The following is a 16,523-nucleotide window of genomic DNA, read 5'->3' as shown; positions in this document are numbered from 1 at the left end:
TACTGGCGCGCAACACCCGCTCTCAACCGGAAATCTCGCCTCTTCGATCCCATCCAACCCGGTCAACCTCCACCCACTTTTTCAACCATGATTGCTGCCACAAAGCGGAAAGTCCTTGATGGACTCAATAGGAGATACATTTACGGTCGTGTGGTAGGTTCTACGGTTGTGGTCGTCGCGATCTTGTCCTGTATGCTGGGGGAATCCGTGCTGATCCGCCCGTCAATATAGCCCCTTCTGCACACAATCATATTCTTGATCGAGATGGCGGTAGCTACTAGGATTGCCGCCAAATTTAATACCTACTATGCTGAGAAACCAGGTATGGCTCCTTTCTCAATTCTGGGGAGTATTCCGCCTCGATCCGCTAATATGTCTGCCTTGATAGTACTCACTACCATGGTCACCAACGCTGTAAGCTGAACCTCCCTTTGATCTTTGGCTTAGGTAGCTTCCTCCTCGCATCGTGACTGACAATACATCTTTTCTGTCATAGGTGTTGGGTGGTGTAGCCGATACAGTGGCACAGTTGATCACAGCCTTCCAGACCCGCTCGCAACAGAGATCCGAAGGAGGAGACGGTTTTATCTCGATAGAATTCAGCGATTTTGATAAGGAGAAGCCTCCGGCCGTAGGGGAATTTGGTTACGCACAACGCTCGCCCTCGCCGTTCGACTTTGAACGCCTCACCCGTTTCATGGCGTACGGTTTCTTTATGGCCCCCGTGCAGTTCCAGTGGTTTGGTTTCTTATCTCGAGCCTTTCCCTTGACCAAGAAGAACCCGACAGCACCAGTTTTTAAGCGTGTGGCATTCGATCAGTTCATCTTTGCACCATTTGGTATGTGCTGCGTCAAATCGGCCTACGAAACCGTCCTTGCTGGGCCACATGCTAATATAATACTGATAGGTCTCGCGTGCTTCTTCACTTATATGACGATTGCCGAGGGAGGTGGAAAGAGGGCATTGACGCAGAAGTTCCGTGACGTCTATCTGCCTACCTTGAAGGCCAACTTTGTGCTGTGGCCGGCGGTGCAGATACTCAACTTCCGGGTCATTCCTATCCAGTTCCAGATTGTAAGCTCCTTTTGAAATCACCCGACCGCTTTCAAAGTCAGTACTGATGTCTGTGTCATTATAGCCATTTGTTTCCTGCATTGGTATTGCGTGGACCGCATACCTCTCGCTCACCAACTCCTCCGAGGAGTCTTAAATCATTTCGTTCCGGCGAATGTTACGTTAACGAATCACCTTGGGGTTATCCATCGCACTCCTTCACGTTCTCTCTATTTAGGCGTTCCGGTATGGTTTCTTTTCTGGCTTTCGTACAGGGTCTCCGTATTTGATCTTTCGTGGGGGAGAAAGAACTTGCATTCCAAAAGGTTATATTTATTTGATTTGTCGAGGTTCGGGAGTTTTTTTCGATTGCACATTTGGCCAAATCCAGTTCGATTATTCGGGGTATACTTTCGATCTTTTTTACTATTTTCTTGTGTTCCTTGCTTGTGGTTTCTCGGTATTATATTATCTCTTGAAGCTATAGGGATATATTGCTCTGATTTCAATCTGTACACTCTTATGGTTTTTTCATATGATCCAATCTTGGAGCAGTCATCTCGTAGCGGCTATGGACAATTCCAACCAATGAATCATCGGGCTTCTAGTTACCGGGGTACTCCATACTTGTCCATCATTCTACTTTACCCCAAAGATCTCCCCGACTTGCCCGACTCCGAGGCTATTTTCCTCCCTTCTTCACTGTTCCGTCCGGCCTCTCCCGCATTCAACGGGGAAGCTCTGACATCAGTCCCGCATCAGCCCGATCTGCTTGCTCCGGGGGAACTCGGGTTACTTTGAAAGTAAGTACTCGTGGGGGAATTGGTACTTTGAGGTACTTTTGATGTTCCAGCAAAAGTAACCACAACCGACAAGTACCAAATCCCAGTGGAATACATCATCGAAAGGTACTCACCGGCATTGCCCCACCATCGCAACTGCCCCTCCCTCTTTTAGTCGTGCGGTCGACTCTTGCGACTCACCGCGGCCCTGTTTGAGATCCTTCTTTATCATCTGCTCTTTTACCCCTCCATCTTCCTTCTGGCTTCCTTTTTGCTTCGTCTCTCACGCACATCCAGGTATTTTGTGACCGATCCTATCGCAAACCGGGATAGCCCACTGACTTCCATAGACTTCCGACAATGTCTCTCTCTAGCAAGCTCCCCATCACTGACGTCGACCTCAAGGACAAGCGTGTCCTGATCCGAGTATGTTCAATTCTTTACAGTTTTAGTCTAGCCAATACCTATCGATGCAATTGCTCATTACTACATCTTCTATAGGTTGACTTCAACGTCCCTCTCGATGCCAACAAGAACATCACCAACAACCAGCGTATCGTGGGTGCTCTGCCTACCATCAAGTATGCCATTGAGAACGGAGCCAAGGCTGTCGTCCTCATGTCCCACTTGGGACGTCCTGATGGCAAGCCCAACCCCAAGTACAGCCTGAAGCCCGTTGTTCCCGAGCTCGAGAAGCTGCTGGGTAAGAGCGTCGTCTTCACCGAGGACTGTGTTGGTCCCAAGGCAGAGGAGGCCGTCAACAAGGCCACTGGTGGCCAGATTGTTCTTCTGGAGAACCTGCGCTTCCACGCTGAGGAGGAGGGCAGCTCCAAGGATGCCGATGGTAACAAGGTCAAGGCCGACAAGGAGAAGGTTGCTGAGTTCCGTAAGGGTCTGACTGCCCTTGGTGATGTCTACGTCAACGATGCTTTCGGCACTGCCCACCGTGCTCACAGCTCCATGGTCGGTGTTGACCTGCCCCAGAAGGCTGCTGGTTTCCTCGTCAAGAAGGAGCTGGAGTACTTCGCCAAGGCTCTGGAGAACCCCCAGCGTCCTTTCCTCGCCATCCTGGGTGGCTCCAAGGTCTCCGACAAGATCCAGCTGATTGACAACCTTCTGCCCAAGGTTGACAGCCTGATCATCACCGGTGGTATGGCTTTCACCTTCAAGAAAACTCTGGAGAACGTCAAGATCGGTAGCTCCCTCTTCGATGAGGCTGGCAGCAAGATCGTCGGCGAGATCGTTGAGAAGGCGAAGAAGAACAACGTCCAAATTATCCTTCCCACTGACTACGTCACTGCCGACAAGTTCGCAGCTGACGCTAACGTTGGCACTGCCACCGATGAGTCCGGTATCCCCGATGGCTCTCTGGGTCTGGATGTCGGTCCTAAGACCCAGGAGTCGTACAAGAAGGCCATTGCTGAGTCCAAGACCATCCTCTGGAACGGCCCTGCTGGTGTCTTCGAGTTTGACGCCTTCGCTGCTGGCACCAAGGCCACCCTCGACGCCGCCGTCGCCGCCGTCAAGTCCGGCTCCACTGTTATTGTCGGTGGTGGTGACACTGCTACCGCTGCTGCCAAGTTCGGCGCCGAGGACAAGCTCTCTCACGTCTCTACTGGTGGTGGTGCTTCGCTGGAGCTTCTTGAGGGCAAGGAGCTTCCCGGTGTCACCGCTCTGTCCAGTAAGTAAATGAAATTAGGAGAGTTCTAGCCAGAGGTGGTGAATCTGCGATATACTCAAGAGCTATTTTCTGGCGGCGAATGTTCCTTTTTGGATTTACATTTTTTATGAAACTGTAATGTACACAGCAATATCCTGTTTGCTTTTTTGTTAAAAGAATTTCAATCCCAAAATTGTTCAAAACATTGGAAAATCATCTCTTTTCAATTATTCTCGTGCGGTGACTAACCATAGGGTTGCGTGCTATCAGATACGAGACCCAAGCTCTAAGCAGCTCAGGCGTGTTTATCCCGGGGTATACTATAGTAGTTCGTCACCCAAGAGTACAATATTCTTTGTATAAAGAGCAGATACTCCTACTAGTACCACTTCACGAGCTGGTCTAACCCCAGGAAGGACCGGTAACGATAGATACCAATATATCAAATCAAGCGTGGAATAGAAATTCAAGAAGATGTATCAGGACCACAATGGCAATGGCGCAAGTGGGACCTCAATAGTCATTCATTATTCAGGTACTAACGAGCTCGCTATTCAGCACATCATCGTGAATCGCCAGTAAGAATTCCAAGTGGTTCACGGGGGGGGTAGGCTAGTGTAGCTTAGTATAGCTAGGAGATGGATAGAGGCGACGAAGTCGGGACAGCCTTCCTATCGGATTGGATCAGGTCAGGTCAGATTGAAACGGGTCGTTCTCGAGAAGATTGTGGACGGGGTGCGTCTGTCCAAGCCGATCGCGTCCTGGTCATTCCATGGGGTATAGAGATGGTGCGAGATGATTGAGAGTAAAATGCGTTTCGTTTGATTCCGGAGGGGTCTCAGTTTTTGGGGGAATTGGATATCGTGCGGGGAATGAAATGAATCGCGCTTAGGATGAGGCTTCGACTTTCTTCAATTCCTCCCTTTAGTTAAAATCGGTTGTTAGTATGCGGTGTTTCGGTTTTAGTGATGGGTTCGTAGATGATTACTTTAGCTGCTTGGAGAAATCCTCGGCGGCATCGTCGTCGTCCCAGCTTTCCTCCCACAAATGCTCATTGGTTCCGGATGCTGAGCCGGTGGCCTGTTCTGCTTCTTCCTGGGGCCAGTCTGAGATAGTTAGCTTCTGGGGTTCATTGTGTATATTCTGAAATTGGCTAGTATATGTCCAATGACAAGGCTTGCTGATTGTTGATGGTGTTGATGATGCTGGTATCTGCGGTGTGTCAAGTGGGACCTACCTTCAACGGGGAAGTCCTCAAACTCGTCGTCCTCCTCTAAGACCTGGGGCTTTTGTTGCTGGGGCTGCTCCGACTCAGGCTTGTTCTGTGTGGTAGTAGCGTTTGACATGATGAAAGGTGTAGAGAGGATGGTGGGAGAAATGATGTTTTAGGGGGGGTGTGTGTGTTAGTGGAAGAGAGAAGAGAAGAGAAAAAGCGAAGGAGAGCTGCGAGTGCGCGGAGAATGTCTTAGTCAGATGATGTCGTGTTGATCGGTGGGGATTGATTGAGTACAAGATCATTATCGGAATATTAATAGTGTCGTTAACATTGTTGTTAATTATGAATTGGGTATATTACATAGTTAGTAACCAAGTATAGAGTAGACTGTTGATTGATTTGTTTGTATTCACCAATTAATACTTAGAGTAATCATCATTTCCTTCAATATATACATACAATACTTTATGCACATTATGCGCCCCGTCTGGCCCGAAGTTTTGACCCCACGGTAAGATTTGCCTGCGCCTCATTTTTACTCCATCTTCTTCTTTTTTTCCCTCTTCCTCAATTTGTTTCATATCTAATCCAAGTTTTGACTATTTAATTCTTTGCAACTCTTCCTGTCCGTTCTCGGAAAACCCCCGTCTGCACATGGGCCCGTTGACATTCTTCCCGATTCGTCTATTCCTTTGGGCTTTCAGCCTGTGATTGATTCTCTTTTTCTCTCTTGCTTTTCTTCCCCAGGTTCATCCCCATTGGATATTTAAACCCCCTTCCCTCCAACCATCTTCAGGTGAATTTGGTTACATTATGTTGCGTGTCGGCTCGTGGTTGTACGGCAAAAAGCCCGCCAATGCCTCAACGCAGTCGCTGGACTCGTTGACTGAAGTGAAAGACTGTAGGTGATAAGCATCATTTCGGAGCCTCGGTGCGATCCGTGCACTCCGGTGATATCCTCCCCAATATGTTGTGTACTTCCAATACTGACCAGGATCCTTATTAGTGGATGAGGCAATGAAAGGTACTTTTCATCCTGGTCTCCAAATTATCACCCCCCCCCCCCAACCAAATGTGGTCTTCAATCTTTGTGACACTCCCCGCTAACTCCGACCCTTCCGCTCGCCATTGAATCTACAGCCGCAACAAATATCCTCAATGACGACGTCGATGCGGCTGAAAATGGCCTTGCAACAGGCACTTCGACCTTTCACAATGTGTGTGGGAACCAGGGTTATCCTGATGCGAGAGTGAAGAGGTAAAAAGCAATGGAGCTGACTTGTGTATGAGTAGTTGGGTAAAGGTGTGGTGGCCTTCGTGCGAGCTACTTTAGGATTTGAGCAGGAAATTATGCGACAAGGTAGGACTCCGATCTAATATGAATTATCGATAGATCCGCCTATTTGGATGATTATCTGTGGAGAAGATTTGGCTCTAATTTAGCCACAGCTTCCGATCGACTATACGAAGCAGAAACATCCGCTGCCAGCGAACAACACCGAGCGCAACACAATTCACACGCCCCTAATGCTTTTCGTTCAGAGATCTATACTCCCGGTACTGAATATGCGCTTTGCCAAGCTATTGCCCAACTGATGGGTGCCGTGGTGGGTGTCCTGAATGAAAGCTTGACGGAGAGTATTAAGGCCTTTTATCGCCTGCGAAAGGCATACATTGCGTTAGACGCCATTCTCAAGATGGAAGAGAAGTTTATGGAGCAGAGAGATCCAAGCCGGGTTCTTCTGCCAAGTTCTACTGATGTTGCCAAGGATATTGGTCCCCATGCCAAGGTATCGGATAGTTCCTCTTCCTCCATTAAGGGCGCTTCAGCATCCACAAAAACAATACCGGCCGATGGGAAGGATTTGTCGAAAATTTTGTCTGGCTTGACGGTTTCCCCGGAGCCTGGTTCAAATGACTCGACTCGCTCAGCTACTCCGAGTGGCTCCAACGTCATTGACCATGATCCTGACTCCGATATCTTCCAAAATGAGATCGACATCTTTGTTCACTCTGGTGCAAACTTCTGCTTCGGTATCCTACTTCTACTCATCTCCATGGTTCCCCCGGCATTCAGCAAATTGTTATCAATTATTGGTTTTCATGGCGACAAGCAGCGTGGACTACGGATGCTCTGGCAAGCAAGCAAGTTCCACAATTTAATTGGAGGCATGGCTGCTCTAGCTTTATTGGGTTATTATAACGGATTTGTTCGATACTGCGACATCATGCCCGATCCGACCCCTGGTGAAGCTGATGTAGAAGGCATTCCTCAGGAAAGATTGACGGCCCTGCTGGCGGAGATGCGGACGCGTTTCCCGAACAGCCAACTATGGTTATTGGAAGAGTCTCGAATGAAGGGTGCCAACAAGGAATTAGATGTTGCACTCGAGCTCCTCAATGGAGAGCACAAGAGTCCCCTGAAGCAGGTTGAGGCACTGCGGGTGTTTGAGAAGAGTTTAAATGCTCTCTTTCTCCACGAGTATGAGGTTTGCTCCGAGGCTTTCATCGAGGTATGTTCTATTACCGATTCCACTTCAGCACAATTTGTTCGTTTTTTCGGGCTTTCAATTGATAACACATTTCCTTTCGTCTAGTGTGTTGATCTCAACTCGTGGTCACGGTCATTATATTACTATATCGCAGGATCCTGTCATGTCGCGTTGTACCGCCAGAATATCGACGACCCAAAGAAAGCAGAGCTTCATGCGAAGAAAGCCACAAAGTTTATCCGCGAAGCTCCCGCCCACGCAGGGAAGAAGCGTTTTATGGCCCGTCAGCTACCATTTGACGTCTTTGTCACCCGCAAAATCGCCAAATGGGAAGCGCGGGCTAAAGAGTGGAATGTGTCCCTGGTCGATGCCATTGGCGTCGACCCCATTGAGGAAATGATCTTCTTTTGGAACGGCCACAGCCGCATGACACGGGCACAGCTAGAAGAGTCTTTGGCTCGTCTGGCGTGGTGTGAGAGTGAGGCTAACAAAACTTGGTCTCGCGAGGGAACAGAGGAGAAAGCTATCTTGGAGCTACTTCGCGCTGCGGTCTTCCGGTCTCTACGCAACCACGAGGAGGCGAAGCGCATCATCAAAACTCGTGTGCTGGTTCACGACAAGTCTTTATTCAAAGGTCATTTGAGGGATGATTGGGTACATCCTGTCGCGCATTTTGAGATGGCGGCTAACTTCTGGATGGAGCGCCCAACTTACCAAGCGCTTCATGGCTCAGGTGATGAGACAGAGAAGTCTACATCATCACCTACAGGATCTCGTAGCTCACAGGAGCAACAAGACGAAAGGCACCAGGTCAAAGAATGCAAGACATACCTGGAACAAGCTGCGAAATGGGAGAGCTACGAGTTGGATGCTCGAATTGGTCTCAAAGTGACAGCAGCCATGGAGGCTGTTCACAAATGGGAGACTATGCATCCAGCCTCGGCGTAGACATTCTGCTTTGAATTTCTCTTCTTCTTTTTTTCTCTCTTTTTCTGACCTTCCTGTTCATATAAGCCCGGCGCTCCCCCATTTGTACCATAGAATCTTGGACTTGGACGAATAGTTGAAATCTTGTAGACAATAGAGATGCTGCATATCATGTGACACTCCGTCCATCCTCAATTTCTCCATTTTTGCCCCCGAAATGCTTCGCCCTCATCACGCCTCTACCATTGGCTACTTCATGGACCCATCGAGAAAGCAGTTCCCACTTCCCATCTCCGTTTCATGATATCTCGGCTTTGGGGCGTCATTTGTGGCCGAATCTCCGAGTTCAATTCTCTCATCACCGTTGAAGTGTGCAACATATTCTGCCCAGTATAGTGACATCGTACGACTCCAAAATTTGCATCAAAATGTCTATTTCAATCATTCAAGTCCATTCAAGCAACTTCTTCGTCTCCGAAATCTTCTCCGAAACCGCATCAACCTTGTAGGGGGGAAATTCTCCACACGATCTTGTCGGATAGGACGGCCCGACTGGATGTCGGACGTCCGAAAGGATTCGCAGCCCCGAACTATCCACCAGCAAGAAGTCGAATAGAAAAAAAAAAGATCCCTTCTCAAATACTTTTCATTCGAACACATTTCTAAATATCAAAGGAGGTTCAAGAAGAAAAGAAAGGGATTCATCTTGAACTTGACGATACTCGGCGATATACTCGAAACGACCGAGTGACATGACGTTTAACGGTCCCCACGGTTTCCGCGAATAACTTTTGCCCTCGGCGCGATATCAGTTAAAGCCGAATTTTTTAGGCACATTCAGCCATTGACTTAGGCAATCTTGTCTTTTACAAACTTCCTTCTCACTATATTTTCTTTTCTTTTCTTTTCTTTTCTTTCTTTTTGTTTCTCAATTATTTATTTTATTTTATTTTTTCCCGATCCATCTTGAGATTCTTTATCGCATTATATTCCATTTGCGGCGAGTTTCGCTGCGCGGAATTATGGCCGAACGGACAGAACACGATTATCACTCGACTACCTCCTCTGATGACGATATTGAACCACGCAATAGTCGCCATATTGATGATGGAGAAGTAACTGATAATCCATTGGGAAAGCGAAATACCGTTGCCTCGGGGTTATCGGTCTTCGAACAGCGCGCGCAATCTACGATATCGCGGATCCGAAGTCGGGAGCCCGGTCAGACGGCTAAATTTACACACCCGCTCACGCATACCAAGACGAGTCAGGATGTTATTGTTGATTTTGAAGGTCCCGATGATCCATATAGACCTTTGAACTGGGGATTCGGCAAAAAGGCCATCACGACGGTGTTGTATGGGTTGACGACGATGGGTGAGTTTCTTCGACGTTTCCCCACACGGGTGCGGGGAGTTTCAAGGTCTTGTTTCTAATGTGCTTTTTTTTGGTGCCATTGCTTTATAGGTGCTACATGGGCAAGTTCTATCTATTCAACTGGTCAGTCGCAGATCAGCGAGGAGTTTGGGGTCTCGTTGGAGGTATCTACACTTGGTACTTCATTGTTGCTATTTGGGCTGGGTCTCGGCCCGTTGATCTGGGCTCCTCTCTCCGAGGTTTTTGGTCGGAAACCAGCTGTTCTTGCGCCTTATTTCATTGCGGCTATTATGTCCTTCGGTACGGCTACTGCTAAGGACCTTCAGACAATCATGTTAACTCGGTTCTTTACTGGCTTCTTTGGTGCGGCCCCTGTTACGAATACCGGTGGAGTGCTCAGTGATATTTGGACACCAGAGCAGCGCGGCGCAGCTATCGTCGGTTACGCTATGGCTGTTGTTGGTGGTCCCGTTCTGGGTCCAATCGTCGGTGGTGCCATTGTACAAAGCTACCTCCACTGGCGATGGACCGAATACGTGAGTGCTACCCCCAGATGTCTCTTTTCTGTACAGTTCGAGCTAACGCATTCGCAGATAACGGGCATCATGATGATGTTCTTCCTGGTCCTAGACCTCCTTTTCATTGATGAGAGTTATCCACCTGTTCTGCTCGTTTACAAGGCTCGACGCCTTCGTTTCGAAAGTGGGAATTGGGCTCTTCATGCCCGTCATGAAGAATGGGATGTCACTTTCAAAGAGCTGGGCAACAAGTACCTCATTCGACCATTTCAACTTCTCGCAACACCAATCTGTTTCTTAGTCGCCCTTTATGCCTCTTTCGTCTATGGTATTCTCTACCTAAGTCTTGCAGCCTTCCCAATTGTCTTCCAAGAAGTACGAGGCTGGAACCAAGTCGTCGGTGCATTACCTTTCCTCGCCTACCTAGTAGGCATCCTCTTCGGCGCAGCGATAAATCTCGGAAATCAACGATTCTACATCAAACGCTTCAAAGCCAATAATAACCGCGCTGTACCAGAAGCCCGTCTTCCGCCCATGATGCTTGGCTCTGTATTATTCGCCGCGGGAATGTTCGTCTTTGGCTGGACAAGTCCAGCCCACATCCACTGGATTGGCCCCATTATAGGCGCCGTCATGATGGGATTTGGCTTTTTCACGATTTTCCAAGCCGCATTGAATTATCTCATCGATACTTTTCAAAAGGTCTCTGCTTCGGCTGTTGCAGCGAATACGTTCCTTCGCTCGGTGTTTGCTGGTGCTTTCCCATTATTTACAAGTGCAATGTTCCATAACATGGGTGTGCCATGGGCTGCTAGTGTTCTTGGCTTCATCTCCATAGCCTTGATTCCTATCCCGTACCTTTTCTATATTTATGGAAGAAAAATACGGGCTCGGGGTAAGTGGTCTGCTGGCTCTCTTTGAGAGACGATGCCTAACGAATCGGGCTTGATGTATAACTACTCGGTTTCATCAAAAGTTGTGAATTATTCTGTTCCATTCTGTCAATATGGGTCGTTTGAGATTCTTGTCATATCATAGATACCCTTTCCATTGCGCCTTATTTGCGTGACTCAATTGAATTTACTTTTCGATCTTGCTGCATTGCTCTTGGTTTATTGGTTTTTACCTGTTGTAATCAATAGTATTTGAGATTTACAAAGATCCTCATATCTCCTGCGTGTCACAAGCGCAGCTCACAGTACTCAATCGGTTACCTTGATGAGAACTGCAATCAACTTCCATAGCCTGACCTTCTTTCTTATTGTGCAGCCTGATCCAGCAATTAAGACAGCTTGTGACATAATCAGATACGCCGCTAATAAATACAAGGAATCAAGCTGCGTCGGAACGCGAGGCATAAGGAATATTCATAAGGAAATGAAGACGATAAAAAAGATCATCGACGGCCAGAATGTAAAGGAAGAAAAGGAATGGTTTTATTTTGAATCAAGTCCATATCGATATCTGACATTTTTGGAGTTTCAGCAAATTATCCATTCTATCGGGTGTGGACTGAAGAGTGTTGGCTTGAAGAAAGATGAAAAAATCCATCTATATGGCGCCACAAGGTACACTAGCCGCCAGCACTATGTGGATACAGGTTCTGATCTGACCTCAAAATAGTCTAAATTGGCTATCAATGGCTCATGGCGCTTTCACTCAGTCTTCAACTATTGTCACTGCCTACGAAACACTCGGTGTTGAAGGTCTTCAATTTTCTCTTCGACAGACAGAATCCAAGATCATCTTCGTCGACGTACCTCTCCTCCCAACGTTGGCAAAAGGCCTAGACAAATCGACCACAATCAACTGTGTAATTCTAAACGATCAATCATCACCAAACGAGGAAGAAGTAGGCAAATTCGAGAGTGAATTCCCTGATATGCGCGTTATCTTATATTCCCATCTCCAAGAGTTGGGACGAAACAATTCTTCAGAGCACACAGTGCCCGGGCCTGATGATCTTGCTTGCGTTATGTATACATCGGGAGCATCGGGTACACCAAAGAGAGTGAAGATAACACATAGGGCAATTGTCGCCTCCGTGGCAGGGGTTAGCTCAATTGTTGCCGAGTATATTGGGCCTGGGGACAGACTGCTTGCTTACCTTCCCCAGGCTCACATAATCGAGTTCGTTTTCGAGAATGCTGCTATATTTTGGGGTGCTACCATGGGATATGGATCAGCAAGAAATCATTCTGGGCTGCGCTATACCTGAAGCGAGTTCTGCTTGGAAGGAAACTTCCAGGGGTCAGCCTTCTCGACGCGCTGGTGTTCGATAAGATCAGAGCTGCTACTGGGAATCGACTAAGGATTTCCATGTCGGGTGGAGGACCTCTGGCAAGGGATACTCAGAAATTCATTTCCTACGCAATTTGTCCATTGATTATTGGGTATGGCCTGAATGAAACAGGTGGTATGGGGGCATTGAACGACCCGCGTGCCCTGACGTTTACTGCCCATGGTGATATCCCAGCATCCGTAGAAGAAAAGCTCGTCGATTTCCCTGAGGCAGGATACCTTACTACGAACAACCCACCACAAGGCGAACTGTGTATTCGTGGGCCATCTGTGACCATCGGATACTATGGTAATGGCGAAGAGACTCGGCTTGCTTTTGACGATGATGGGTGGTTCAAAACTGGGGATATCGGCGAATTCGACGAATTCGGACACCTCAAAATTATTGATCGCAAAAAGAATCTTGTCAAAACTTTGAACGGCGAGTATATTGCGCTAGAAAAGCTAGAAGCAGTCTATCGCATGTCGTCTTTGGTCGCGAATATTTGTGTTTATGCTGCCGAAGATCGTCAGAAGCCAGTCGCAGTCGTTGTTCCAGCCAAAGCTCCATTCATGAATTTAGCGAAAGACAATGGAATCCAGCTGGATTATTTTGAGGATTTGATAAATTCAGCGGAGATGCATTCAATCGCTTTGAAAGAGCTTCAGCTAGCTGGTCGAAAGGCTCAATTATCTTCATTTGAGATCATTGAAGGCATAGCATTGGACGGAGAGGAATGGACGCCACAAAATGTAAGCAAAATTCCGAATGTCCAAGTTTCAGTCAAAGTTTCGAAAAAAAAAAAAAGGAAAAAAAAAAACCTAACTTGCTCCGCAATATAGGGATACGTCACAGCAACACAGAAGATCCAAAGGGCCAAAATTCTGTTCAAGAACAAAGGTGTGAACAGAGCTTACGGTAAAGTCTGAATTGCTGGGGGTATTTTTGCGGCCTGCGAAGACACCGGGATTCGAAATTGATTCTCAATGAGCTTCTTAGCTTATATTTACTCAGTCTTATTTATAATTACCTCCACACGATAGTTTTGAGATAAGATGATAGCACCAAATATTCACTCCTTTGTTTGAATAACATTCTACCTCGGAATACTTGAAAAGGAAATAATGTATGGCCTGGGTAATACTGGTAGCAATTCCATAGAATCTTGTAGAATCTCAAGTCCCATAGTAACAACTATCATAAACTCATTACTCTATACCAAAATCAAACAACTATACTATACTAATTTCATCACATAAACCGCTGAGATCAACATTCAAATAGCCACAGGCTCTCCCATTCTATCATTTGGGCCAATTCCCCTTCTTCGAACAGCCAGAATACCAATAATCAGCCCTAGACCAGCAATTCCGGTGGAGCACCAGAGACCGGTAGAATATTGTTGGGCAAGGTCATGTCCCTTTTCAATATCAACGGCTTCGGTGGTCGCTGCAGAGATGGCCAACGCGACTCCGGAGCCGATTTGGAATGATGTGTTAAGCTGTAGTGGAGCTTATGAGTATTTTGATGCTTCAAGGGAGATAGGTCTAACGTACCATTCCCCCACACAGACTTTTAACTTCGACTGGAACACTGGTCAATATTGTCGTGCTTGTAGTGACAAATATAAGCGAGACAGCAGTTATACTGATAAGTGATGTTCCAAGGGTATTGACCCAGCTATAACGATCAGCAAACTTCTTAAATCAAATACATGATGTGCCACTCACAAACTAGTGGAAGAATTCACTGTCAATGCGCTAGGGACTGGGGCTAAGACTGTAAGAACAAGTCCCGCGATAAGGCAGTACTTCCCGTTCGTGTATTCTAGGATCTTGCCGGTTCCCATAGAAGCCACGAAACCAATTGCTCCCATGGGTAAGAATCGGATTGCCGTGTCACCTGCTGAGAGGCCATCCACTTTTTGTGCCATCAAGACGATGTAGTAAATGACGTTCTGATAGCTACCGTAACAGGCTGATTTGTCGGTCAGGAAATGTCACAGATTCTTCCAGTCGGAGTATGAAATAACTTACTGAATCCCGCGATCCATAGACCGGCAAAATTGCGGATCTTCCAGAGTGACAAGGGCATCAGAGGATTGCTGACATATTTCTCCAGCACAGTGAAAGAAACCAATAAAGCGACGGATAGGATCAAGAGCACAATGATGAATGGTGTGTTCCAACCGTATGGCCCACCACTAGAAAGAACGAATTGTAGTAGAATGAGTCCAGCCGTCGAAAGAACTGCCCCAAGATAGTCCATCTTAGGTTTCTCTTCATCAGCTCCCGGATCCTTTGGTAGCACGATCAAACCAAGAGTACCCAATGAGCCAGTTATTATGACGATCAGATAAAAGATGTACCTCCATCCCAAAGACGACGTAAGAAAGCCACCTAGAATAAGGCCAGCACAAAAGCCCAGTGTCCCAGAGGCGGCATAGATTGAAAGACCCCGAGTTCTGTCAGTACCGGTGAAGTAGGAGCTGATAATTCCAATAGCAGATGGAACTGTCATTGCTGCGCCGACTCCCTGGATGCCACGGAAAACTGTGAGTTGTATGAATGATTGTCCTAGTCCGACCGCGAGAGTCCATAGACTTAACCAGAAGAGACCTATGCAAAGAATCTTCTTTCGTCCAAATCTAAAGTTGAAGTTAGTCACTAGCCTTGAGAATCACATTTTCAAATATCACATCTACTTACCGGTCTGATAATGATCCCGCTAGTAAAAGGAGGCCTCCAAAGGAGAGGGTGTATGCCGAGATCATCCACTGCAAATTAGTACTTGAAACCTTGAATTCTTCTTGAATCGATGCAAGTGCCATGTTTGAACTAGTCATAAAGACATTGTCAAGGAACTGAGACCCAGAGGTGACGAGCAAGATCAATGATCCACGCCAGCTCTTTAAACATCCAAATTCTTGTGGGATCTTTTCCAGCCCGATACTCTGCTCTGTGTCTGTTGGGGAAACAAGTTCGGTCGATCTTGTGTTTGCTAATGGGGCTTCGGTAACGGATATGCTGGGTGCTTCGACTGTTTGTGACTCGTTTGTCTTTGATCCGGTGCCTTTTTCAGATTGCAAGGCCTGCTGGCCAGGAAGCCGGCTAATCCAGTCTGAGATCGCCATTTTCCTTGGTAGAGAGGTGAAAAGGAATTATCACTAGAGTCCCTGACTTTATGAAGTATTCTAGTGGAATTTTCGATTAACTGAAGTGGTACCGTTAGCATGTATATACCAAAACTTCCTCTACTGTAGAGATAACCTGCTGGGTGGGCCATTCATACTAGTAGTTGCGTACGTAATGCTCGGGGATTTTCCAATGCACCCATCACATCATTTTTGAGACATGATAATACACGTTTATCTGGGACGGGAGTGATCTTTGCATTCCGAGAGGTGGATAGTTCTGCATGTTCTGTGTGCAGAAGTCACCCCTCTGGAAGATTGAGGCACCCCTTGGAGGGGCGAAGTGCTTGAAAGAAGTTAATAACCAATTATATGAACATATGGAGCTGATAGGGAATGCCTTTTTTGATTGTGTGTGGCGGCACTAAAATTTGGACGCGCACTCAATCTTGTGAATTCGCTGGTCATCTTGATAAGCTGCCACCGGTCCCCTTGCGCTCTGTTAATGTGATCAGTCTCCACCATGCTCTATTGTTCCAATGCCCTACTTTATTATGCTTAATTAGACTTCCTCTGTCTCGAGTTTCAGTGCTTTTTGAACGTATTCTTACTCCTCTACGCGGCTAGTTTGGTAGCGACAAATATTTTGCTACAATGTAAGGTCATTTAGTTAGCAGCTCAAGTAGTGATCTTCTACGGGGTTATAATATTGAGACAATGTCCCTAGTAGACAGAGACACTGTTTTGAAAGTTATAGGTACAGATATACGCTAGAACCTGATTCTAAAAATGCTTGCATCATGCATGAACCAATCAAGGAAGAATTGATATCATGTTGAATGGGCTAGCCTGTAGATCTCCCGGGTGTAAAGCTTTGTCGATCTCCCTTGTACCTTGGGTCGGGTGTTCGTTTAGGATCCACTAACGAATCGATAGCCCAAAAATGCGCGCTATATCATCAAATCAAGCATACTATTTACCGTGTTCGTAGTGCATGTTATCCAAAAAGGAGACTGATAGGAATTTGTCCAGACTGCGGCCGACCAACTCTAATTGTTGATCATGAAAATGCCTCGTAGCTTA

General features: G+C 46.9%; 6 protein-coding genes across 6 annotated transcripts; 4 read left to right on the top strand and 2 right to left on the bottom strand.

The window, feature by feature from the left end:
• Window positions 1–87: 87 nt before the first annotated feature.
• On the top strand, window positions 88–1,211 carry N7469_001454 (Mpv17/PMP22 family protein; the record flags this gene model as incomplete). Its single annotated transcript, XM_056640374.1, has 6 exons — window positions 88–153; window positions 232–322; window positions 389–414; window positions 497–839; window positions 909–1,075; window positions 1,140–1,211. 6 exons carry the CDS (start codon window positions 88–90, stop codon window positions 1,209–1,211), a joined length of 765 nt encoding a protein of 254 aa, XP_056506131.1.
• Window positions 1,212–2,196: 985 nt separating this feature from the next.
• pgkA (phosphoglycerate kinase pgkA) lies at window positions 2,197–3,525 on the top strand (the record flags this gene model as incomplete). The annotated part of the gene is made up of 2 exons (XM_056640373.1): window positions 2,197–2,262; window positions 2,338–3,525. The coding sequence occupies 2 exons, from the start codon at window positions 2,197–2,199 to the stop codon at window positions 3,523–3,525; spliced, it is 1,254 nt and encodes a 417-aa protein (XP_056506130.1).
• An 859-nt stretch (window positions 3,526–4,384) lies between these two features.
• Window positions 4,385–4,842, bottom strand: N7469_001452 (proteasome regulatory particle lid subunit SEM1; the record flags this gene model as incomplete). Its single annotated transcript, XM_056640372.1, has 3 exons — window positions 4,385–4,418; window positions 4,485–4,602; window positions 4,734–4,842. 3 exons carry the CDS (start codon window positions 4,840–4,842, stop codon window positions 4,385–4,387), a joined length of 261 nt encoding a protein of 86 aa, XP_056506129.1.
• A 683-nt stretch (window positions 4,843–5,525) lies between these two features.
• Window positions 5,526–8,152, top strand: N7469_001451 (TTC39/IML2 family protein; the record flags this gene model as incomplete). Its single annotated transcript, XM_056640371.1, has 5 exons — window positions 5,526–5,613; window positions 5,853–5,929; window positions 6,006–6,072; window positions 6,162–7,225; window positions 7,310–8,152. 5 exons carry the CDS (start codon window positions 5,526–5,528, stop codon window positions 8,150–8,152), a joined length of 2,139 nt encoding a protein of 712 aa, XP_056506128.1.
• Window positions 8,153–9,153: 1,001 nt separating this feature from the next.
• N7469_001450 (MFS multidrug transporter) lies at window positions 9,154–13,236 on the top strand (the record flags this gene model as incomplete). The annotated part of the gene is made up of 6 exons (XM_056640370.1): window positions 9,154–9,508; window positions 9,599–10,044; window positions 10,102–10,880; window positions 11,650–12,156; window positions 12,213–13,059; window positions 13,150–13,236. The coding sequence occupies 6 exons, from the start codon at window positions 9,154–9,156 to the stop codon at window positions 13,234–13,236; spliced, it is 3,021 nt and encodes a 1,006-aa protein (XP_056506127.1).
• Window positions 13,237–13,583: 347 nt separating this feature from the next.
• Window positions 13,584–15,440, bottom strand: N7469_001449 (permease of the major facilitator superfamily; the record flags this gene model as incomplete). The annotated part of the gene is made up of 5 exons (XM_056640369.1): window positions 13,584–13,808; window positions 13,864–13,987; window positions 14,038–14,284; window positions 14,344–14,954; window positions 15,016–15,440. The coding sequence occupies 5 exons, from the start codon at window positions 15,438–15,440 to the stop codon at window positions 13,584–13,586; spliced, it is 1,632 nt and encodes a 543-aa protein (XP_056506126.1).
• Between the last annotated feature and the right edge of the window lie 1,083 nt (window positions 15,441–16,523).

The sequence above is a fragment of the Penicillium citrinum genome, assembly GCF_028827155.1.
Source record: "Penicillium citrinum strain IBT 23319 chromosome Unknown utg000001l:1.0-4955037.0:1.0-4956770.0, whole genome shotgun sequence".
NCBI classification, from domain to species: Eukaryota; Fungi; Ascomycota; class Eurotiomycetes; order Eurotiales; family Aspergillaceae; genus Penicillium; species Penicillium citrinum.
This window is presented reverse-complemented; position numbering and strand designations above follow the sequence as displayed.